Source organism: Coloeus monedula (genome assembly GCF_965178545.1).
Source record: "Coloeus monedula genome assembly, chromosome: 27".
Taxonomy (NCBI): Eukaryota; Metazoa; Chordata; class Aves; order Passeriformes; family Corvidae; genus Coloeus; species Coloeus monedula.
In genome coordinates, this window is record NC_138807.1 from 4,431,817 (window position 1) to 4,454,939 (window position 23,123).

Below are 23,123 nucleotides of genomic sequence, written 5' to 3' on the forward strand. Positions count from 1 at the left end.
GGTTCAGGGCGGATCAGGGGGTTCAGGGCGAATCGAGAGGGTCGGGCAGCGTTTATCCCCCGCATCCTGCAGGGACAAAAGCCGGACAATGCCGGGGCTCGGCGAGGAGTCCCCGGGCGGGGGGGGAAGACAGAGCAGAACCCCCCGTCCCCATCCTCACCTTCATCCCCATCCCATCCCCATCTCATTCCCATCCTGCGGGCGAGGCGGGGGGGTCCTCCCTGGGGTGACAGCAGCTCCCCCCACCTCGATGCGAGCTCGGCTCCCCGCAGACCCCCCCCTCCCGATGCTCCCCCAGCGCGGCTGGGCCAGGGATTGGGGCTGAGCCCCAGACTTGGAGCCCCAAAACCTCACCCAAAACCGCACCCCGAACCTTCCCCACAAATCCGCACCCTAAATCCACCTCCCAAACCGGTCCCTGAAAAACCTCGGCCTCTAAACCAGCACGTCAGCCCCACCCAGGGGGCACCCCAAGGGTCCCAGTGCCGTGTCCCCGGGCAGGGGTGTCCCCAGTCACCCCTGGATGGGGGTGGGGAGGTGGCTGCTGGCCTGAGCACGTTCCACCCTGCTGGCTCCCACGGGCGCCCTGGGGCGTGGGGGGGCCCTGCATGGTGGGGGGGCTGTGCTGGGGGTGTTGGGGACCCCAGTGCTCGCCCCACCAGGGCCCCACATCCATCCCCAGGCCGTGATGTGTGTGTGTGTGTGTGTAGGGAGCTGCGGCGGTGGGGTCGGTGCTGTGCAAGGGGACGGCGATGGATCCCAAGTCCCGGTGTCCCTGCGTGTGCCCCCACACTTGTGCAGGGTCGAGGTGGGGGGCCTGTGCTCCCCAGGGGGGGGTTTGCTGTGGCCGGGGGTCCCCGGGGCCGGGTCGATCAGCCCGAGCTGGTGACAACACGCTGTTTGTTTAATGTCCCCGGGGGCTCCGGGAGCCGCAGCCGGCCGGGGGCTCAGCTGTGGCTTTGGACGTGGCTGCGCTCGGCTGATGGCAGCGGTCCCTGTCCCCAGAGCTGCTGCCAGGCTGCCGTGAGCCGAGGGGTGCGGGGAGCTTGGGGTATCCCCAAGGCCCCCCAGGCCCTGCCCTGCTCTGCCCAGGCCAAGGTGGCATCACGTATGGTGAGCAGTGGCCAGTGGGTGCTGTGGGCAGGACAATGCAGTGATGGCCAATGCAGAGGACGGTGGGGTGGTGGGCAGTGGGCACTGTGGGCAGTGCAGTGGGCAGTGAGGGTTGGCAGTGGGCACTGCGGGCACTGTGGGGTGGGCAGCGTGGTTCACAGTGGGGTGTGCTGGGCAGCGCAGCTGCTGCTTCATCTGCTGCAGCATCTGCCCTGCCAGGAAATTGCTGGATGCATCCAGGCCCCACCAGTGGCCTCAGCCAGTCCTGGGGTGCCCTCAGCAGAGAGGGGCAGCTTATGGGGGTCAGAGGAGATGCACCCAGGACCCCGAGGCATCACATCCCCCCATGGTCAGCCCACGACCCCGCCTGGGATCCAGCCCATGGGGGGACACTGGGTCCTGTGGGACAGTGACCATCAGGGCGCTGGAGCGTAGCTGCAGCCCTGGCCCACAGCTCTGCCCCCCTTTCCCGCAGCCCCGGCCCCCCTTTCCCGCAGCCCCGGCCCCCCTTTCCCGCAGCCCTGGCCCCCCTTTCCCGTTGTGTCTCGCCACTTCGTGGATGCAGGTGAGGCCCCAGCCCCTCCCCGCAGGCTGCAGATCCCGGCGCTGCTGCGGCCGCTGCGCTCAGCCAGCCCTGCCAGGAATTTGGAGGGCCAGAGCTCAGCCCCCACCTCCATCAACCCCCCGAATATCCCAGCCCTGACCCCACCAGGAGAGAGCTGGAGCACCACAGAGTCTTACAGGGTGGGGCCCCCTGACTGAGCTGTTGGGTGGGTACCCACAGGTTTGGGGTGCTGGGGAGGGGGGAACATGTTCCCCTGGAGCAGTGGAAGCCCCTGGCTCCCATTTTCCCCTATAGGGCTGAACACCCCCACCCTCCACGTCTGAGTCCTCAGGAAGGGCCGGGAACCGCCTGTGCTCCCCCATCACTGTCGCCATGGCAACAGCAGACCGTGCTCATCCCGCATCCCATATCCCGCATCCCGCATCCATTATCCTGCATCCTACATCCCGCATCCATCATCGCATCTGCCTCACCTGGCACCCTGCGTTCCATATCCCCCATTCTGCATCCCTCACCCTGCATCCCACATTCCGGATCCTGACCATCCCTCACCCTGCCTCCGTCATCCCGCATCCATCATCCTGCATTCCACCTTCCCTCATCCCTCACCCATCCTCCCGCATCCCTCACTGTCCACCCTGCATCCCCAGTCCCTCATCCCACACCTCCACCCTTCCTCTGCTCCCCACCTTCTCCTGTCCCATCCTCCCGGGGCTTTTTCTCTCCCGGGGGGAATTTTTAGCAGCTGGGGGGGTTGGCACCGGGGGCTTTGTGTCCCTTGGGAATCACGGGCAGATCTGGGTGCTGCAAGGGGGGACCCCACAGCAGGACCCATAGGGCAGGAGGGGGGATCCCCCACCGCTGTGGGGTGCAGGGGTGAAGGAGCAGTTTGGGGGGGCCAGGATGGCTCCTGGGGGTGCGAAGGACATCGATGGGGCCTTGGGGGGTTGCTGGGTCCCACCGCTGCCTGGTGGGGCCTCTGTGCTTAGAAGGGGGTGCTGGGACCCCCAAAAGGATTTGCAGAAGCAGAGGGGCCCCAAGGAGCCGCCGTGGGGCAGTTTTGGGGGTGTCAGAGCCTTGGGGGGGGGGGTTGGTTCGATCGCTGCCGCCCCTGAGCCCGCTGTGGTGGGGGGGTGTGGGGTGGGAGCAGCAGAGGGGAGGAGGGGACCCCCCAGCCCCCCCATTGCCGGCTCCCCCCGCTCACACGTGGTGCTGACGAAGGCACCGTGGGGCCGTCGCGCTCCCGCTGCCGGCCCGACCCTCTGGGGGGGTGGCGAGGGGTCCCCGGCCCCGGCCCCCCCTCCCCGCGTGTGACAGCGTCGTGTGTGTCCCCCCCACCCGGGCAGGTGCGAGGGGCGGCCGCGGGCGTTGCGGCAAGAGGAGGTTTGGGGGGGCTGGGGTTGGCTGGGGGGCACAGGGGGCCTGAGAGGGTCTGGGGGGGGGACAGAGAGGGGCGGGGGGGCCGCGGAGGGGCCGGGGCTGCCCCCGGTGCTGGAGGGAGAGGAGCGGGAGAAGGTCGGGAGCGGGAGAAGACAAAAGCGAGACAAAGGGAGCGCAGAGCGGAGCTGTGCGGAGGGTGGGAACCAGGCGGGGGCTGGCGGGGGCTGGGGGGGCTCTGACTGGCGGGGGCGGCGCTGGACACCCCCCCCCCGAGCCGGGGACGCCCCTTTGGGGGGATTGGGGGGGCACCGGCTCTTCCAGGGCTCGGGGGGTGCGGGCGGTGAGGTGCCCGGTGCTGTGCCGTGGTCCTGGGCGGGTGGTGGGTGCTGGGGGGCTGTGAGGGTGCTGGGGAGCCCCCCGGGGTGCTGCCCACCCCCACGCCCCCCCGCAGGCGCTGGAGGAGGTGAAGATGTCCGGCTCCATCGCCTCGTACGACCAGCTGGTGCGGCAGGTGGAGGCGCTGAAGAAGGAGAACAGCCACCTCCGGCGGGAGCTGGAGGACAACTCCAACCACCTCTCCAAGCTGGAAAATGAGACCTCGGACATGAAGGTGGGGACAGGCCCGGTGGGGGGGGGGGGCACAGACCTCCAGCTAGGGGGGGGTTTCCATCCACATCTCCCCCTTCTCAACGGCTCCATCCCTGTTTTAGGAGGTCCTGAAGCACCTCCAGGGCAAGCTGGAGCAGGAGGCCCGAGTCATGGTGTCCTCGGGGCAGACGGAGGTGCTGGACCAGCTCAAAGGTGGGTGCTGGGCAGGGTGGGGAGGGGGGGGGGACCCTGCCAAGCCCACCCTGACACCACCATCCCCGTCCCCAGCCTTGCAGATGGACATCACCAGCCTCTACAACCTCAAGTTCGCCCCGGAGGTGACGAGCGCCGGGCGCGGCGCCGAGGAGAGCCCGCCGGCCCCCGCCTCCCACCGGGACGGCCCCGGGGAGCTGGGCAGGGCCACCTTCCGCATGCTGGAGGAGCTGGACCGAGAGAGGTGAGGGGCTGGGGGATAACGGGGGCTGGCGGGGGGCCGGGGGCTGTGCTGATGGGGTCCTCCCCTCTCCCCAGGTGCTTTCTGCTGGGGGAGATCGAGAAGGAGGAGAAGGAGAAGGTCTGGTACTACGCGCAGCTGCAGAGCCTGGCCACTCGCCTGGACGAGCTGCCCCACGTGGAGACGGTGAGTGGGGGACAGCCCCTGTCCCCCCCCTCCCAGGCCACGGGGCACCGCCCGGACCCTGCCCCGCTCATGCCACCCCCTGTGCCCCTCCAGTTCTCCATGCAGATGGATCTGATCCGGCAGCAGCTGCAGTTCGAGGCGCAGCACATCCGCTCGCTGATGGAGGAGCGCTTCGGGACGGCCGATGAGATGGTGCAGCGGGCACAGGTCGGGTTCTGCACCCCCAAACTCCCCCTGTCCCTCCCCTGGGGGGCCCCAGACTGATGGGCTCAACTCTGGGCACCCTCCAAGCAGCTCCAGGCACCAGCTCTTTGCACCCTACACCAGCTGCTCACACCCTACACCAGCTCCTCACACCCCGTTCCTTGCACACTGAAGCTCCTCCCTCCCATCTTTTTGTGGTTCTGGGGGTGTCCCAGACCTCTCCAACTTTCTCTCTGCCCTCCCCTCCCCCAGATCCGGGCATCCCGGCTGGAGCAGATCGACAAGGAGCTGATGGAGGTGCAGGACAAGGCGCAGCAGCCAGAGCCGCAGGTAGCGGGGCCGGGGTGTCCCTGGTCCCCGCGGGGCGATGGAGCCAGGGAGGGTGGAGGAGGGGGCCAGCACGGCCCCCCCGCCATTGTCCCCGCGCTGTCCCCATCGGCACAGCCAGGGCTTTGTGTGGCTCGGGCACCGTGAAATGGGCAGTTGCCATGGAGACCAGAAGTAGGCCATGGCGGGCGGGCAGGCGCGGGGGCTCCCGCGGCATCTGCCGCCGACCGAGACGCCAGGGTGGGCAGCCTGCCATCATCATCGTCATCGTCACAGGCTGGCATCGCCATGGTCCCAGTGTCACCCACAGCCCCACCACCATCATCGTGGTGGGCTGCCATCATCATCGTCACTGTCACCCACAGCCCCACCATGGCCACGGACCCACTGTCACCCACAGCCCTGCCATTGTCACCATCACAGGCTGCCATGGCCATCGCCACTGTCACCCACAGCCCCATCACCATCATCATCGTGGGCTGCCATCACCATCGTCACTGTCACCCACAGCCCCACGTTCGTCATGGCCCCACCGTCACCCACAGCTCCTCCCCTGACACCATGGCCATCGTCACTGTCACCCACAGCCCTGCCACCGCCACTGTCCCAGGCTGCCATCACCACAGCCCTGCCACCGCCACTGTCCCAGGCTGCCATCACCACAGCCCCACCGTCACCCACAGCCCTGCCATCGACACGGTCCCATCACCACCCCCCTCCCACCATCACCCACAGCCCCACGTGGCAACACCGACAGCCCCCCATCACCCCCAGCCCCTCCAACACCCCCAGACACCCCCAGATCCGCACAGCCCCCCCACTTCCAACCCTTCCATCAGCTCCGCAGGCTCAGCCCCCTCCCCGCTGCCCACCTGCTCGCTCGCCCACGCTCTCCCTTCCCTGAGCCCGCGGCTGTAGCAGCGCCCCCATCCCTGATTTTAGCTTAAAATACACCCCTGGCACTGACGGAAGCAACGCCTGGGAGTCGCGGGGGGTGGCAGGAAAGTGGGGAGGGGCTGGGCATGGGGGCGAGGGCGCTGCAGTGAAGCCCTCCCCCACCTGCCCCCTCCTCTGCAGCTCTGCGGGAAGGTCCCGGGCATGGAGGGGGACGGCAGCCTGGACCCCCCGACCCACCCCGAGGAGGGGGGCAACACCAAGGTGAGGGGCAGCACCCGGAGCCCGGCTGGGGCGGGCTGAGCCCGCGGTAGGGCTGAGTGTGACCCCCTCGCGTGTCCCCCCGCAGGTGGAGGTGGTGTTCTGGCTGCTGTCCATGCTGGCCACACGGGACAAGGAGGACATGTCCCGCACGCTGCTGGCCATGTCCAGCTCGCAGGAGAGCTGCCAGGCCATGCGCAAGTCGGGCTGCCTGCCCCTGCTCATCCAGATCTTGCACGACTCCGACGGGGAGCCGGGGCCCCCCGAGAGCCCCACGGGCGCCAAGGACGCCCGGATGCGAGCCAACGCCGCCCTGCACAACATCGTCTTCTCCCAGCCCGACGAGGGCCAGGCCAAGAAGGAGATGCGGGTGCTGCACGTGCTGGAGCAGATCCGCTCCTACTCGGAGACCTGCTGGGACTGGCTGCAGATGCAGAGCCGGGACGGGGGACGGGGCCCCGAGGGCGCGGGTACGGCTGGGCGGGGCTGGGAGGGGCTGGGAGGGGCTGGGAGTGTGACAGAGGGGACTGACCCTCATCCCCCCGCAGTGCCAGTGCCCATCGAGCCCCAGATCTGCCAGGCCACCTGTGCCATCATGAAGCTGTCCTTCGACGAGGAGTACCGGCGGGCCATGAACGAGCTGGGTGAGCGCGGGGAGGGGGCTCCTTCCCTCTGCACCGCAGCCACACGGCGTGCTGGAGGTGGTGGAACCCCAAATGACCGCTGTCCCGTCCCACAGGTGGGCTGCAGGCTGTGGCCGAGCTGCTGCAGGTGGACTACGAGATGCACAAGATGACCAACGACCCCCTGAACCTGGCGCTGCGACGCTACGCGGGGATGGCCCTCACCAACCTCACCTTCGGCGACGTGGTCAACAAGGTGGGGGGCAGAGGTTTGGGGGGGGTCAGCTGGGTCTGGGGGTCACGGCGTCACTCTCACCACCCTTGTCCTCCCCGCAGGCCACGCTGTGCTCCCGCCGGGGCTGCATGGAGGCCATCGTGGCTCAGCTTGGCTCTGACAGCGAGGAGCTGCACCAGGTGGGTGCTGGTGGGGCTCCCTGGGGTGGGGGACAGGCAGGGGGACAGTCCCAGTGGTCACTCACCCCGCTCTGCGCCTCCAGGTGGTCTCCAGCATTCTGAGGAACCTCTCCTGGCGCGCTGACATCAACAGCAAGAAGGTGCTGAGGGAGGTGGGCAGCGTCACTGGGCTGACGCGCTGTGCCCTGCACGCCGGCAAGGTGAGCCCGGATGGGTGACAGCAGGCACAGGGTGACCGGACAGGGCTGACGGGGCTGTGTGTCCACCCTGGGGTGGGTGACAGTGGGCACAGGGTGGCTGGACAGGGCTGACGGGGCTGTGTGTCCACCCTGGGGTGGGTGACAGTGGGCACAGGGTGGCTGGACAGGGCTGACGGGGCTGTGTGTCCCCTCCTGGCACAGGAGTCGACGCTGAAGAGCGTCCTGAGCGCGCTGTGGAACCTCTCGGCGCACAGCACGGAGAACAAGGCAGCCATCTGCGGGGTGGAGGGGGCCCTGGGCTTCCTGGTCAGCACCCTCACATACAAGTGCCAGAGCAACTCCCTGGCCATCATCGAGAGCGGCGGCGGCATCCTCAGGAACGTCTCCAGCCTTGTCGCCACACGAGAGGATTACAGGTGAGGAGCAGGGTGGGGTGGGGATGCACCTGGGGGACCCAGGGCTCCATGGACCCCAGGATGGCATTGGGGGATGCCAGGGCTGGGGGTAGGATGAAAATGGGGGACCCTAGGCTCCACGGACCCCAGGGATAGTGTTATGGGATGCCATGGCTGTGGGTAGGATGGGGATGGAGATGGGAGACCCTGGGCACCATGGATGGTGTTGGGGGGATACCACGGCTGGGGGTGCTGCAGGATCAGGGGGCACTGCTGACCCCAAGGGAGCACTGGGGCAATGTCACAGCTGGGCAGCTGTGGGGGCACTGCAGACCCCACAAAGGGGTTGGTGAGGGGTCCAGGACCATCCTGACGGCTGTGGGGTCCCCTCTGTCCCGCAGGCAGGTGCTCCGGGACCACAACTGCCTGCAGACGCTGCTGCAGCACCTGCGCTCGCACAGCCTGACCATCGTCAGCAACGCCTGCGGCACCCTCTGGAACCTGTCTGCCCGCAGCCCCCGCGACCAGGAACTGCTGTGGGACCTGGGGGCGGTCAGCATGCTCCGCAACCTCATCCACTCCAAGCACAAGATGATCGCCATGGGCAGCGCAGCCGCGCTGCGCAACCTCCTCACCAACCGGCCCCCCAAGTACAAGGACGCGGCCGTGGTGTCGCCAGGCTCCTGCATGCCCTCGCTCTACATGCGCAAGCAGAAGGCGCTGGAGGCCGAGCTGGATGCCAAACACCTGGCGGAGACCTTTGACACCATGGAGAAGCAGAGCCTGAAGGGCCAGAGCGCCAAGAAGCCGATGCGGCACATGGAGAGCCTGGTGAAGGACTATGCCTCCGACTCCGGCTGCTTCGACGACGACGAGGTGCCCAACGTCTCCACCGGCGTGGAGACGGCCAGCGCCTCCGTCCTCTCCATGTTCCTCAACTCCTCCTTCCTGCAGGGCCAGGCGCTGCCGCGGGCGCTGGCGCAGCGGCACTGCCCGGAGCCGGAGAAGGATGGCAGCGGGAAGACGGCCGAGCCCAAGAAGCCACCGCTGCCGGAGGACGACGTCTCACTGGCCGCCGAGAAGTTGGCCAACAAGATCTCCAGCACGGTGGCCAAGATCGACAAGCTGGTGGAGGACATCTCCACCATGCACAACTCCTCGGACGACAGCTTCAGCCTCAGCTCCGAGGACCACTGCCTGGACTGGCAGTACGGCCCTGAGGAGGGGCACGAGGCGCGCGCCCAGTCCTGCTCACCGTGCCGGCTGTCGGATGCCGGTGGCTTCGCCAAGAGGGAGAGCCTGAGCCGGGCACACACCCTGCTGCGGCTGAAGACGGCCTACACCAGCCTGTCCACCGACAGCCTCAACAGCAGCAGCACCAGCGACGGCTACTGCACCAAGGAGCACATGAAGCCCTGCCCCAGGGCCGCCTTCCTGGACTATCGTGACGAGCTGCAGCGTTACCAGAAGCGGCCCAGCCGGCTCGACCTCAAGAGCATCCTGGGCAAACCGGAGCGGGTCGAGCCCCCCGCGCGGGATCCGGCCGAGCCAGACAAACCGGAGCAGCGGGACCCGCCCGAACGGGCCAAGAAGACGGTGACTTTCCCCAGCCCCAAGATGCCAGAGAAGGAGACGGAGTGGAAGAAGGAGGTGGGCACCAAGCCACCCACCGACCCCCATGTTCGCACCATCAAGCTCTCTCCGTCCTACCAGCACGTCCCCATGCTCGAGACCCTGGCCAAGAGCAGCGCGGCCGCCGGCCACCAGCCCTCCCTCCTGGGCAGGAAGCAAGCCTGGCTTTCCCCGGCGCTGCTGCAGGCGGCCGAGCCCCTGAGCAAGATCCCAGAGAAGCTGCCGGCCCAGCCACCGGCCTCAGTGGAGCAGGAGTCGGTGCAGAAGTACTCGGTGGAGGACACCCCGATCTGCTTCTCCCGGTGCAGCTCCCTGTCCTCCCTCTCCTCGGCAGACAACGTGCTGGATGGGCAGAGCCACAGCGAGAATGACCTGGATAGTGACTCCTCCCTGGAGATCCTGGAGATGGAGGAAGGGGATGCAGAAGGAGAGGGCGGGAGGCAGGAGAAGGAGAAGGCGGTGGATCCTGGTCCCACCACGCCGGTGGGGATCTCCCAGCCCATCTCCATCCCCTTCCCGAAGCGTGACAAGGTTTTCCTGCGGGAGGCCTCGCCCTCGCGCCAGGAGGACCTGACACCCTCCAGCTCCTCGGAGAACTACATCCAGGAGACGCCGCTGGTGATGAGCCGCTGCAGCTCCGTCAGCTCCCTGGGCAGCTTCGAGAGCCCCTCCATCGCCAGCTCCATCCAGAGCGACCCGTGCAGTGAAATGATCAGCGGCACCATCAGCCCCAGCGAGCTGCCCGACAGCCCCGGGCAGACCATGCCCCCCAGCCGCAGCAAGACTCCCCTCTTCGAGCTGGGCTGCCAGCCAGAGAAGGAGACCAGCCAGTTCAACATCCAGTGGGAGAACAACGTCAAGAAGTTCATGGAGATCACCGACTTCAAGGAACGCTTCCAGCTGCCCCAGGACCTGGACTCCATGGTCTACTTCACGGTGGAGAAACCCAACGAGAACTTCTCGTGCGCCTCCAGCCTGAGCGCCCTGCCCCTCCACGAGCACTACGTCCAGAAGGACGTGGAGCTCAAGCTGATCCCCACCTTCCCGGAGAAGAACAGCCTGAACTTCGCAGCCCACGAGAAGCGGGAGGAGCGGCGGGAGGAGCGGTACCTGGACGGCCGGCGAAGGGCCGAGCGCCCCGAGCCCCCCGACGACGACGACATCGAGATCCTCAAGGAGTGCATCAGCTCGGCCATGCCCTCCCGCTTCCGCAAGGTCAAGACCTCGCTGCTGTCCGGCCAGGTGCTGCACCCGCAGACCAAGAAGCCGGTGCACGTCCCCGTGTACATGCTGGTGCCGGCCCACGCCCACCCCGGTGTGCCCAAGCACCTGCGAGCCACCGCTCGCGACCTCTTCAAGGACGACGACTCCTTCACCGACTCGGCCGACGGGACCCCCGTGAACTTCTCCAGCGCCGCCTCGCTGAGCGACGAGACCCTGCGGTACCCGGCGGGCGAGGAGGCCGAACACCCCCTGCCCGAGCGGCGCCGCGAACCTGGCACCATCCCGGCCCGCAGGGCCGCCTCCGGCAGCTCGGCGCCCGCCCGGCTCAGCTCTGCCGGAAAGGGCAAAGCGGGGCCGGGCCGCAGCGAGGGGAAGCGGGGCCAGACCCTCCCGAAGGGCACAGCCAGCTTGGAGCTGGGGGTGGGCAGGGCCAGCGGTGCCCCCGGCAGGAAGGATGACGCCCTGGAGGACGGGGTGGTGTTCCAGTCGCTGTGCCACACCACGCCGACGGAGGAAGCCGTCTACTGCTTCTACGATCCGGATTTGGACGAGCTGCCCGAGGCAGGCAGGGATGGTTCCAGCAGCAAAGCCCAGCCCGGCCGGGCACCGCGCAGGGAGCGCTGGGGAGGCTCCGTCCCCCACAAGGACCCCGAGCCCGGTTCCCGTCCGGCAAAGACGAAGCCTCAAAACAACCTCATCGCTGACGAGACGCCGCCGTGCTACTCCCTGAGCTCCTCCATGAGCTCCCTGAGCGACGCCAACCTCTCTGAGGGCGAGGAGCGGGGCCAGCCCTGCGGCAAAGCCACCTGGCCGCGGTCGGCCGCGGTGGGGCAGGCGCAGGGGGGCTCGCCCAGCTCCCCCAGCCTCAATTCGGAGGATGATCTGCTGCAGAAATGCATCGGCTCGGCCATGCCCAAACGCCGGCGGCCCACGGCTCGCCGCAGGCTGGTGGAGAGAAAGCAGAAGCCGCCGGGCCCTGGCGGGAGGGAGCGGAAAGCCGAGGCCAGGCATCACCCCGAGGAGGAGGCCGGCTCCGACCGCGGCTCCGACCTGGACAGCGTGGAGTGGCAAGCCATCCAGGAGGGAGCCAACTCCATCGTCACCTGGCTGCACCAGGCTGCCGCCTCCCTGTCACGGGAGCCTTCCTCCGAGTCCGACTCCATCCTGTCCTTCATGTCGGGGCTCTCGGTGGGCTCCACGCTGCAGCTCTCCCTGGGCAGGCAGGAGAAGCAGCGGCCCGGCAGCGCTTCCGGCCGGGACACGGCGAGGAGGGAGCACAGCAAGGGCCGGCCGGAGCGGAAGGAGGCGGCCGGTGCCCGTCCCGCCGGCCGTGCCAGCGCCAGGCCGGAGCGGAGCCCGGCGCCCGCCAAGCCGGTGCCCAACCTGCCCGTGGTCTTCCGCGGCAGGACCGTCATCTACATGCCCAGCCTGGCCAAAGATGCCCCCAGCCCACGGGCCACCCCGAAGAAGACCCCCGCGGCCAAGCCCGAGGCACGGCCGGCCAAGAACCTCTCTCTGAGCCAGCAGCGCTCGCGGAGCCTGCACCGGCTGGGCAAACCCCCCGAGACCGGGGACCTGGCGCTGCCCAAGAGGAGCACGACCCCGCCCGCCCGCATCGGAAAAGGCCCCCCCTCCTCGGGCTCGTCCCGCACCTCCACGCCCTCCCAGCACGCCCCCAAGAAGCTGCCGTCGCCCTCCCAGGTCAACAAAACGGGCGGCCCGGCCGCGGGCAAGGCGGGCGGCTCCTCGTCCCCGCCGGGACCCCCGGCCAGAGCCCCGGCCCCCAAATCCCCGGCTCCCAGGCAGTCCAAGACGCAGAAATCGCCCGTGCGCATTCCCTTCATGCAGAAGCCCAGCAGGAAGGTGCTGCCGGGCCGGGGGGCCATGCCGGTGCTGGAGGAGCAGGTCGATGGCTCCAAGGCTCGGCCCGGGGGGCCGGGGGGCAGCCGGCTCAACCTGGTGCGGATGTCATCTGCCCGCTCCAGCGGGAGCGACTCGGACCGCTCCGGCTTCCTGCGCCAGCTCACCTTCATCAAGGAATCCTCGAGCCTGCTGCTGCGGCACCGCTCCGACCTGTCCCCGGCGCCACCGGCCACCTCGCTGCCCCGCCGGGGCTCCCCCCAGCGCAGCCGCGGAGCCGCGCTCCCGGCCGTGTTCCTCTGCTCCTCCCGCTGCGACGAGCTCAAGGCGGCCAAACCGGCGAGCCCAGGCCAGCGGCCGCTCATCCCCAGAGCCCAGCCCGGCGGCAAAGCCACGGCCGGGGTCAAGCCGCCGCGCCGGACCAGCTCCGAGAGCCCGTCCCGGCTGCCGGTGAAGACCAGCGCGCCCGCGGCCGAGCCCTTCAAGCGCTACTCGTCCTCGCCCAACATCAGCGTGGCGCGGCGGGCGGCCAGCCCGTCCTCCGTGCGCTCCGAGGCGGCGGCGCGGCGGCGGCAGAACGAGCCGGCTCCCGGGGGGCCGCCGGGGAAGCCGCCGGTGGCGATGATGAAGGGCACGTGGCGGAGGATCCGGGACGAGGACATCCCGCACATCCTCAAGAGCACGCTGCCCTCCTCCGCGCTGCCGCTGGCGGCCTCCGGTGACGAGGAGCCCCCCGGCAGCCCCAGTACCCCCGGCACGCCCAGGAAGACCAGCGACGCCGTGGTGCAGACCGAGGACTTCGCCACCTCCAAGACCAACTCCAGCACCTCTCCCACGCTGGAGACCCGCGACGGACCCCCGCACCCCCGCGTCACCGGTGATGGCGAAGCCCCCGCGCCCGCCAAGGCCGCCCTGCCCATCTCCTTCGGCCACGATGCGCCCGCCGGGACCTTCCCCGCCAGCCGGCACGGCTCCCCCAGCAAAGCCGCCCGTGTCACCCCCTTCAACTACGTCCCCAGCCCCATGGCGGTGACGGCGGTGGCTGACAAGGCGGTGGAGAAAATCCAAGCTTGATGATGCCCCAGTGAGGGTCCTGCGACACCTCCAGCCCCACGGGAGCTGGCCAGGACTGTGCTGGGGGCACACATGGGGATTTGGGACAGCTGGGGACCAATGAGTCACCCCAACCCGCTGCTGGCCCCGGCTGGGGTCTTGCTGTGCTGAAGCATCACGATTGCCAGCGGCAAGGACTGGACAGAACTGGGAACGTGCCGGGTCTGACACCCCAAGCTGGGGCGATTCTCATGGACCATCTCCTGGTGCTGAGGGACATCCAGGGACAAGCTGAGGTGGGGCCGTGTCCCCGCGTGCTCCCATCCCGCTCACCCAGGGGTTGAACCAGAGCCTGATCCCACATGCCGGGAAGCTGACACAGCCCACCCTGGTACCGGGAAAACCCCACACGCTCCAGCTTGTCTGGCACCAACTCTGGCTCTGCCAGCGATCACAGCTCGTTTATTAACAGCGGAAGGGACTCAGGGGAGAGGGTTTGGAGGGGGAGATGGGGGTCAGGACCCCCGTTTGTGCTGCTGGACGCTCCTGATTGCTGCTGGGTGACCTGTGCCGGTCCGAGGTGGTGGCAGGTGGAAATGGTGCAGGAGGAGCCGGGCAGGGGCTCACAGGGGTGGCCAGGGTCCTGATGGGCTCATCCCGGGGGCTGCTCACAGGGTGCTGTCACCAGGCTGGGGGGCTGCCCTGGGAGGGGACAGGGTGCTAAGCCAGCACCGGGATGCCCCAACCCCCAGGAAAGGGTCTGGGGTCCTTCACCTTCATCCGCAGCCCCCCAGCCTCCCACCCCTGGGCCTCGGCTCACAGCCAGGATGCCGGTGTGTCCTTGTGGATGTGGACACGAATCCATCCAGGACTGGATTACGCCCACAAGCACGGGGCCTCCCGGCCCCAAAACCCCAGGGACACCCCCACTTCTGCTGCCAGCCGGGCCCAGGTGCTGAGACTGGGGTGTGTGGGAAGTGCCTCGGCCCCTGGGAGCGGGATGGGCTTCAGAGGGACCCCCAATCCAGGTGGTCCCAGACCCCATGGATACCTCCCGGTCCTCCCACCATCACTACCTGCTTCGGATGGGGCCACCTTTGTGCCCCCCCATCCCAGTGCTGGGGGGTGCAGGGACAGACACAGGGCTATGGGGACATGTGCAGGGGACACACCTGGGCGGCTGTGGGGACACAGTGAGGGGCTCTGGGTTGTTGCACTGGGGACATACAGTGGGGACAGGGAGACACCAGGACCGTGGGGACATGCAGGGTGTCCCCAGGGATGTGCACTGGGGTTGTGGGGACGGGCACACCCCAGTGTCCACTGGAGCCCCCCTGCCCTGGCAGCGGCCGGCACTGAAGGAAAAGGTGGAAAATCCCAGGAGCAGCACTCCCAAGTGCTGTAAGGGAGCACAGGGGTGGCAGGAGGGCCAGCATCACCTCCCGGGGCCCGAGCCACTGCCCTCCCCCTCCTCCATGGACAATCCTGCCGAGCTCCGCTCCCCGTCACTGTATCTATGTACTAAGGATGTTATTTTACCAGACTCTGGACAGTATTCCCAATTAAAAGCCAACCTGTGTAAATAGGAAGGGGTGTTCTGTCTATCCCTGGGGGCAGCCCCTCCGCAGAGTTTTCTGGATCCATTTCTTGTACTTCACGGTCGAGGTGGCCACTGGCGGCTTGAAAAGGTTAGTGGCGTCCCGGCTGCTGAAGGACATCACGCCGGCCACTGCCGGCCGCTTCCCGCACACCAACGGGCCCCCCGAGTCACCCTGAGGGGGAGGGGGGGGGACACCGGGGAGTGAACCCCGAGCAGGGGACAGGGACCCCCACCATGGCCAGGGGGACATCTCACCTGCTCAGGGTGAACACCCTCCCCGCAGCCCCCGCCACCCGCACCGGGGCTCGGGGTGGGCAGAGCTTTATAGCCCTTGGACCCCCAAACCCTCACCTTGGAGGGTGCCGAGCCGCGGTGCTCTCCCTGGAAGCAGATCATGGTGCGGGTGATGCCGCCGTGCCAGAAGCGGCTGTTGTTGCACATCCGCGAGTCCATCACCTTCACCTCCAGCTCCTGCAGGGTGGGCGACAGCTTCTGGCGCTCGCTGTCCAGGACCCCCCAGCCCGCCAGGCTGCACCGCGCTCCCGGCGCTGGTTCCCGGCTCGGCAGCGAGATGAGACCCCGTGTCCTGCTCAGTGTCACCGTCCCCTCCAGCTGCGGGCGGGGGGCCGTGTCAGATCTCCCCCCACAGGCGGAGGGGTTGGCGGGGAGCACCCCAATGCCGTGGGTGAGGGGCTAAAGGGGAGCCCCCAGTCGCGCAGAGGAGGGGTCGAGAGGGAGCATCCCCATGCCGCAGGTGAGGGGGCGGAGGACGAGCCCCCCAAGGCCGCGGATCGAAGGCGGAGCACCGAGGCGGTGCAGCGCCTGTGGGAGCGGGGAGATGACACCCAGGTGTGAAAGTTCTTGGGGGTGAGAAGCGGAAATGTCACCGAGCCGCCCGCCCCGGCTGCGAGCGCAGCTGCGCCGACACCGTGCGAGCCCCCCGCCCCTTCCCCGCAGCGCTTCCCGGCACCGCCGCCGCTCCAGCCCCGCCTCGGAGCCTTCCCCGCGGCCGGCCCGAGCCCCACCTGGAGCAGGAGCAGGTCGTTCTCCATCGTATCTCCGTCGTAGCCGGGGTGGGGACAGGCAGCCCGGATGGGGAATCTCTGCACGTCCTCCCCGCTATCCCGCAATTTGTGCAGCCCCACCACCAGCTCCAGCTTATCCCACGACCTGCCCCGCACCGGTAGTGGTGTCAGCCCGGTGCCGGTCACTCGGAGCCCCACCCAGAGCCCGGTCTCTTCCCCGGGCAGGACACCCATGCCGGACTCACCCCCGACGCAGGCAGTGCGCGGCCGTCAGCGCCCAGCGCCGGTGCAGCAGCGCTGCCCCGCAGATGTGAACCCTCCTGAACTGGAGGGATGCCATATAGGGCCGGGAGTGGGGTTTGGCCTCGTGTCCCCCGATGATCGACGACTGGAGCCAGGTCCCGTCCCCACCAGCACCTGCCACCGCCCCGGCAAGTGACTCCGAGCCCCCGCTGGCCACGCTGGACCCATGGCCCCGGTGCTCACCGCAAGGGAGGGGCGGCAGCAGCAGCAGCAGCAGCAGCGGCCCCAGGCAGCCCCTCGGCCCCATCCTGCCTGCTCCGCGTCTCCCGGTGCTGGTCCCGAGCTGGAGCGGTGCTGGAGGAGCCCCAGGTCGCGTGTGACAGCGGAGCAGGGCAGCAGCAGGGCACAGATCGCGCTCAGGGGGGCAGGAAGGGGAAGAAGCACCCACAAGGTAACACCTGTGGGGGTGGGAAACACCCACGGCCCCTCCTTTGCAGACAGAAAGTGGCACTTTCAGCTCGCCAGAAAACGGGGGTTTATGAGATTTATGACAACCCACAGTGCTGGGTGACCCATTCCCACCACCTTTATTAGCAAAACAGGGCAGTTTTCACACCGTGGGGCTGTGCTGGCCCCCAACCCAGCCCCCTCAGTGGTCCCTCAGTTCGTCCCCTTGGGTGGGACCCGCCTGGCCCCGCTCCCTGGGTGGGACCTCAGGCTGGCCAGGAGCCGCTGGAAGAAGAACTCATTCTGGTATTCCAGCGGGATGAGGTGCTGCAGGAACGGGGGCACCTCAGCTCTGGTCACCCCCACGCACACGGGGACCACCTTGGTGCCGCGCTGGTGGATATTGCGGAACAGGCTCCACTGGGACACGCTCTGGCACCACCGGTCGCCCACGGACTTGGCCGAGAGGAGCAGGATGGCCACCCGGCTAGCCTCGATGGCCTCCACGGCTGTCGAGATGACGGACGTCCCGGCCACTTGGTCCTGGTGCTCGGTGAAGCCCCGAAATCCCTCTTCCCTCAGGCGCTCCGCGATGCGGGAGGCGACGTGGTCATCCTCAGGGAAGTACCAGAGGGAAAAGTCGTAGGGGACAGAGGACGTGCCACCCGCGGGGGACATGGCAGCCAGTTCAGGGGGGCAAGCCTTTGTTCCAGCACCGGGAAGGTGCCGCTGTGCTGGACTGGCGGATCCCAGCGTTCCTTGGGAGAAGGTCACTGGGGTGGCACAGCCGGGGCTGTCCTGGCAAATCCGGATCCTCCCAGTGCAAACGGTTCTGGGAAGGTGAAACCACAGCGTGAGGTGTCCCGAGGCGCCCACCGCAGTCCCTCAGAACACCTTCTGCTTCATTTCCGTGATCCGACGATCCAGCGCCTCTCCGACCCTCTCCAGCTCCCGGCGCCGCTCCCGCAGCTGCTCCCGGGCTTCCTGCAGCCGCTGGTTCATGCCCACGTAGGAGCGGACCTGCTGGTACAGCCTCTCCCGCTCCTCGGCCGCGGGCTCGGGGCAGCCTGGAGGGCAGAGCGGGGGCTCAGCGGGGCTGGGGGTGTCCCCACGCCCCCCCTCTCTCCCCACCTCGGGCTCACCTGGAGCGGGGCCGTGGTCCTGGGGGGGCTCGGGGGGGAGGACGAAGACGGGGTCGGTCGGGGGAGCGCCCTGCACGTCGGCCAGGATCTGCTCCACGCTGGGGGGCTCAGGGCGGGTGGGCAGCACCCGCTTGGCCTTGGAGCTCATCCCGGGGGAGGCTCATGCGGGAGGGGCTGAGGATGGGGGCGGGGTGTGAAGGCGCTGCGCTGCCCCCACCCCGGACAGACAGACGGACACTCCCCCCTTTTGCTATCTCAGACCCTCTGTGCTGCCGTTTGGACAGACAGACGGACCCCCCGCAGCAAGCAGAGCCCCCTCCCTGTCCCCCCGGATGGACAAACAAACAAAGCCCCCCCCACACCTTCCCCGCCGGACAGACAGACAGACAGACACCTGCCCTCCCCCCAGACATACAGATTCCCTGTACTGCCCCCTCCCCAGACAGACCTACTCCCTTCCCCCAGACTAACAGACACCCCCGCCCTTTGGACGGACAGACAGACGGACAGACCTCTCCTTTCCCCCCCTCCCGCCGCTGGACAGACAGACACAGCCCCACCCCCGCACAGACCAACCGGCTCCCTCCGCCCCCCGGACACACAGACGGAGCCCCCGATCCCTCCCACCGGACAGACCGACCCCCCGGTACCGCAGACGGACCGACGGACCGACCCTCCCCGTTCCGGCCACCGTCCGGCCGCACTTCCGCCACGCCCATTTACGTCATCGGCGGGAGCCCCACCCATCCCCCAAAGCTCCGCCCCCACGCCGCTCTTAAAGGCGCCGCGCGGTGTCACGGAACACGCGGGAGCGGCGCTTCGTGGGCACCGGGGTTTATTGCGGGAACGGGGGAACAACAGACTGGGGCTGGAGAAACACTCGGGATCCCGGACGGGTACAGCCCGGGGTGGCCGGTACCAGTAACAGGGCCATGGTGCCGGTACTGGGAGCACGGTGCCGGTACCGGCGTCTGTATGGGGGGTTTCGGTGCCAGAACGGGGGATGCCGGTACCAGTACCGGGCCATGGTGCCGGTACTGGCGTCTGTAGTGCCGGTATGGGGGAATTCGGTGCCAGAACGAGGGTTGCCGGTACCAGTATTGGGAGCGTGGTGCCGGTACTGGGGCCGCGGGTACCGGTACCGGTCCCAGTACCGGGGCTGTAGTGCCGGTATCAGCCAGAGGCACCGATGCGCCTCTTACTTCGCCTTCTCCACTAACTCTGCCAGGGTCAGGGTTGCTCTGGCGCCTGCGGAGACACGGATGGCGTTAGTGCCCATCCCCGGGGCAGTGACCGGTGTCCTGGGGCACTGCCAGGCCCGGCCCCGCGTCACCGTCCCGTTCCCTCCCTGTCCCGCTGAGCACGGGGGTGACAGCCGGCCCTGCCCTCCCCGCACCTGGGGGGCTCCGGAGGGGAGCCCCAGGTCTGCAGCAGCGCTGAGGAGCACGTGGACCCAGGAATGGACACAGGGATGGACAATGGATGGACACAGGGATGGACACACGGATGGGGTCTGGCTACGGAGAAGCGGGAGGGAAGCGCCTGCTCTACCCACGCCACGGGAGAAAGGGCCGGTTGTGCGGGAGCCGCGCCGGTGGCTGCGGGAGCGGTGCCACGGTGGACACGAGAGACGCGGCGGGCGCCTGGCACGGCCCGGCCCCGTCCCCCCGCGGCGGCAGCGGGAGCCGCGGCTCGTTACATACGGACAGGCTGGGCTGCGGGGCCACCCCGGCCGCCAGCCGGGCTCTGCTGTTGGCCAAAGACTGCAGGACTGGACCGTGCGGCGCAAAGAGGAGAGAGAGGTTAGAGAGGGGACTGTGACCCTCCCCCGGGGCTCCTGGCACGGAGCTGCGGCAGCACGGCCCATGGGCACGGAGAAATAATCACTTGCTGGTAATTAAACCGAGCTGCTCAGGCCCCTGCGCTGGGAAAACCCGGACAACAGGGGGACCTGAGTTACCTTCTCGGGTGACAACGGAGGCCGCGTCCAGGGCCTTGGCGCCGATGTCACCCATCATGTAGTCCACGGTCTGGTGGTGCTTGAGGAAGCAGGGCCGGATGAAGCTGTGGTAGATGATGTGGGAGCCGTTCCAGGGCACGGGGGCCATGCACCACACCAGGAACAGGCACTGCGGGGACAGGAGGGGCTCAGCTGCTCCAGTGCCCCCCAGCCTGGTCCAACAGCAGCGCCCAGTGCTGGAGCTCACAGGATCTGAGCCGGTTGCAGCCCCACCAGCGCCCTGCTAACGGGTCGGAGCCCACCACACTCAGCTCCTCCCTGTTCAGCCATGGGGTGAGAGGAGCCCGGCACAGCCGTTACCTTCCCGACGTAGTAGAAGGGGAACCAGTAGAGGAAAAGGTCGGAGAAGAACTCCGCGACGCTGAAGACGCCGTAGACCACCCAGTACGTGAGCCACAGGGTGTCATCCTCCTTGCTGCTGCTCTCGATGGCTTTGATGCTGCGGCAGGAGAGGGGAAGGACATGGCTGCTGCAGTCCTGGGATGGGCTCCACCTTCCCAAATCCTCCAAACCCTGGAGGGAACCTGCCCGCCGGGCACTCCTGCCCCCGAGCTGGCACAATCCCAGCCTTTCCAGGAAAGTCTCAAGAGCTTCCCAGCCATGATTGCCTCTTCACGGAGCAGGGAGACCCTCAGCTAAGGGCAGGGAAAGCTCTCCTGGTGCCGGGACAGGTACTTACGAGACGTAGGCGGGGTAGACGAAGCCGATGATGTTGCAGATCAAGGAAGCGCCATAGCCGAACATGAGGTACAACCCCAGGAAAGCCACGGAACCTGCGGGGGACAGAGGACGGGCTCGTACCTGCTGTCACCTGGGAGAGCGGGATTCTCATCCCAGAGTGGCCACGGGCACGTGCCAGGAGATAACAACCACCCCCAATTAATTCCACGACACCGCTCGGTGTAACGAGGCACGTGGCAGAGTCCGCTCCTCCCCGAGGGACCCGTGACCTGCTCCTGTCACCGTTCGCCCCCTCCCCTGGCCCCGGATGGGACTCTACCACCCCAATCTCGCAGCACTTTTGCCCCTGGAGCGGGGCCAGGGCGGCAGGAACGGGAGACGCTGACAATGCACCCATGGTCCAAAGTCAAGGCCCCGCTCGTCTCCCCCGCGCGCGGGGCCCGGAGCCTCTCGGCATTCCCAGATCTCCCGCTCAAGGACGAGCCCTGCTCCCGGATCAGCCGCCCGGGATCGCGGCTCCTCCCGCGGGCGCTCCCCGTGGCTGAGCAGCCGCCGGCGGAGGAAGGGTTGGCTCCCCTGGGAGCGGCAATCCAATCCAGCTTCCCTGCTACTCAATTGGATCGTTAAATTAAATGTGAGCCAGAGGGTTTGGTGGCCTGGAGCCTGCCCAGCGCTCGGACACTCGCGGGAGGTTGGAGCAGCAGGGCTGGGAGAGAGCCCAGATGGGGAAGGTGGCACAGGGAGATCTTGGGGTGGAAACCACGGCAGAGCCTCGCTCGCAGCGGGGCTCAGAGGGCAGGAAAACCTCAGGGATACACAGCACGGAGCAATTTGTCCAGCCCAGCAGCTTCTCCCCAGCCCTGGAACAAACTCCTCCATCAGCAGCAGGAAAGCTGGGAATTAACCTGTCTCTGCTGGTGAATTAGAGGAAAGTCCTTGCTGGGGATTATCCCTGCTCTGCTCACTGCAGCATTCCTGGGCTGAGCTCCGGCCCCGATCCGGGGCACCCACAGCTCCGGGTCTTTCCCGGGAGACGGGCAGGAGCAACGTGGCTTTGGAGCAATCCCAAACGTCCCTCCAAGGAGGGCAGGCAGGTCCAGGCAGTGCTGGGTTTCATTCCCCAAGAGCCTTAGAAGGGATTTCACAGGATTTTAACCCCCAGAGAAATTTATGTAACAGCAAAAACCGAGGGAAAGGCTCCGCTGAGGGAGCGTGGTGCTGCCCAGAGGCCACAGAGGTTGCTCCAAACCCCAGCCCATGGGTTCAAACACAAATTAAGGATTGCTCCAGAGCCCTGGGAGGGAGCAATTGGGAATTTTTAGTTTAGCAGCAGCTTCTCCTTTCCAGGACAGAGATCCAGAAGGTGGAACCATCACTTTTTGGTGCATCCACTCCTGTCCTACTCTGAAAGTCGATCACGGCCAAGCCTGACCAAATCCCCAGGATTATTTTGCTTGGAAGACACCTGAGTGGCACCACATCCTGCACAGCAGCACGTGCTCCTTCACCAACACTTTTCCCCCTCAGAGTGGGAAAACCAACCCTGCTGGCAGGTGAAGGGCCAGGAAACCACACGTGGAGGCCAAAGGCCTGGAGGGACACAGGAAACAGGGAAGCCCCTCCTGGGAGGTTCGATACGAAATCTCAAATTGGAACATGCAGACAAGGCCCGTTTAAGTTGGCAGAGAGGGCACAAGGCCGAGGGTCAGAGGAGAGGGGGCACGGCGTGCCAGGAGGAGGATCCCTGGGAAGAATCCGGCTGGTTCCTCATTAATGAACAACTGGGATCCGGTTAAAGGCCGGATCCCCACAGTCCCACCTGTGGAACACAGGGGCGAGCTCCCATCCCCAGTGCGGGTCTGACACACCACGACCTGGGGGCTCACCCAGAACGGGCACCCCCCTCTGTCAGGGGCCAGGGGTCTCGAGGGTCTGTCTAACACCTCCGACCCTCGAATCCTGCACGTTTTGGGGTTTCGGGATTTCGCGCCTGCCGAAGGTGAGGACGGTGCGGTGACAGCGGTGTCACCCCCGGCACCCCCAGCCCCCTCCCAGCACGGCCCCGCTCCGCACCCCCAACCTCCCCTGCCCTGCCTGCCCTCCCCGTGCCTCCGTGCTGAGCCCAGAGCCACGGTGAGGGGCTGCCAAGGCGCCTCAGGATACAGGAGAGAAGGGGACAGAACGGGAGGACCGGGGAGGCCCCGCGGTACCGGTCGCACCTGTGGCCAGGTAGAGCCGTTGAACGCCGGTACGGGCTTCTAATTGACCCAGCAGGTCGCCGATCGGGCCGGGGCTGTGGAGGAAGCGCTGCAGGCGCTGCTGCATCGAGCCCATGGCGGCGGTGGCGATGATGAAGGCGGCGGCGGTGGCCCCGGAGCGGCCCCGGAGCGACCCCGCGCCCCGGTCAGTGCGGCCGGTGGGGGCGTGGCCAACGAGAGAGGGGGCGGGGCCAGGCGGGGGCGGGGCCAGCAGGACGGAGGGGCGGGGTTAACGCTGGGGCGTGGCCAATGAGAAGGCGGGGGGATCAAGGCAGGCCAATGAGGCGAGGCCGTGCGGAGGGGCGGGGCCGACGCCGTTGCCGTGGCAACGCGC

General features: G+C 67.7%; 4 protein-coding genes across 8 annotated transcripts; 1 reads left to right on the forward strand and 3 right to left on the reverse strand.

Moving 5' to 3' along the window:
* Positions 1 to 817: 817 nt before the first annotated feature.
* APC2 (APC regulator of WNT signaling pathway 2) lies at positions 818 to 13,394 on the forward strand (the record flags this gene model as incomplete). 2 transcript variants are annotated; one of them, XM_082297870.1, is made up of 15 exons in its annotated part: positions 818 to 1,108; positions 3,510 to 3,668; positions 3,769 to 3,859; positions 3,935 to 4,103; positions 4,178 to 4,286; positions 4,380 to 4,493; positions 4,743 to 4,820; positions 5,895 to 5,975; positions 6,061 to 6,442; positions 6,521 to 6,616; positions 6,712 to 6,851; positions 6,932 to 7,009; positions 7,093 to 7,209; positions 7,411 to 7,625; positions 8,006 to 13,394. In XM_082297870.1, 14 exons carry the CDS (start codon positions 3,528 to 3,530, stop codon positions 13,392 to 13,394), a joined length of 7,200 nt encoding a protein of 2,399 aa, XP_082153996.1. The 2 variants fall into 2 exon arrangements, with proteins under 2 accessions (XP_082153996.1, XP_082153995.1); XM_082297869.1 differs by lacking the exon at positions 818 to 1,108 and having other exon boundaries at positions 3,528 to 3,668; positions 6,061 to 6,616.
* A 1,580-nt stretch (positions 13,395 to 14,974) lies between these two features.
* On the reverse strand, positions 14,975 to 16,548 carry GZMM (granzyme M; the record flags this gene model as incomplete). The annotated part of the gene is made up of 4 exons (XM_082297691.1): positions 14,975 to 15,145; positions 15,325 to 15,585; positions 15,999 to 16,143; positions 16,244 to 16,548. 4 exons carry the CDS (start codon positions 16,546 to 16,548, stop codon positions 14,975 to 14,977), a joined length of 882 nt encoding a protein of 293 aa, XP_082153817.1.
* Positions 16,549 to 16,805: 257 nt separating this feature from the next.
* On the reverse strand, positions 16,806 to 18,543 carry LOC309582585 (UPF0449 protein C19orf25). Of its 4 annotated transcripts, none has more exons than XM_082297792.1 (3): positions 18,492 to 18,543; positions 17,831 to 18,004; positions 16,806 to 17,755 (listed from the first exon to the last, which is right to left on the reverse strand). In XM_082297792.1, exons 2-3 carry the CDS (start codon positions 17,976 to 17,978, stop codon positions 17,574 to 17,576), a joined length of 330 nt encoding a protein of 109 aa, XP_082153918.1. In that variant the 5' UTR covers positions 17,979 to 18,004; positions 18,492 to 18,543; the 3' UTR covers positions 16,806 to 17,573. The 4 variants fall into 4 exon arrangements, with proteins under 4 accessions (XP_082153918.1, XP_082153921.1, XP_082153920.1 ...); XM_082297795.1 differs by having other exon boundaries at positions 18,504 to 18,541; XM_082297794.1 differs by having other exon boundaries at positions 18,471 to 18,529.
* Positions 18,544 to 18,648: 105 nt separating this feature from the next.
* Positions 18,649 to 22,950, reverse strand: REEP6 (receptor accessory protein 6). The gene is made up of 5 exons (XM_082297836.1): positions 22,751 to 22,950; positions 20,530 to 20,623; positions 20,151 to 20,289; positions 19,791 to 19,959; positions 18,649 to 19,078 (listed from the first exon to the last, which is right to left on the reverse strand). Exons 1-5 carry the CDS (start codon positions 22,863 to 22,865, stop codon positions 19,029 to 19,031), a joined length of 567 nt encoding a protein of 188 aa, XP_082153962.1. The 5' UTR covers positions 22,866 to 22,950; the 3' UTR covers positions 18,649 to 19,028.
* Positions 22,951 to 23,123: the final 173 nt, after the last annotated feature.

Coding starts and splice junctions, on each gene's coding strand:
- LOC309582585 (XM_082297792.1), bottom strand. CDS start 17,978: ATGAGCTCCAAGGCCAAGCGGGTGCTGCCCACCCGCCCTGAGCCCCCC. Junction 17,756..17,830: donor GGACCACGGCCCCGCTCCAG/GTGAGCCCGAGG, acceptor TCTGCCCTCCAG/GCTGCCCCGAGCCCGCGGCC.
- REEP6 (XM_082297836.1), bottom strand. CDS start 22,865: ATGGGCTCGATGCAGCAGCGCCTGCAGCGCTTCCTCCACAGCCCCGGC. Junction 20,290..20,529: donor GTCTACCCCGCCTACGTCTC/GTAAGTACCTGT, acceptor CTCCTGCCGCAG/CATCAAAGCCATCGAGAGCA. Junction 19,960..20,150: donor CCTTCTACTACGTCGGGAAG/GTAACGGCTGTG, acceptor CTGTCCCCGCAG/TGCCTGTTCCTGGTGTGGTG.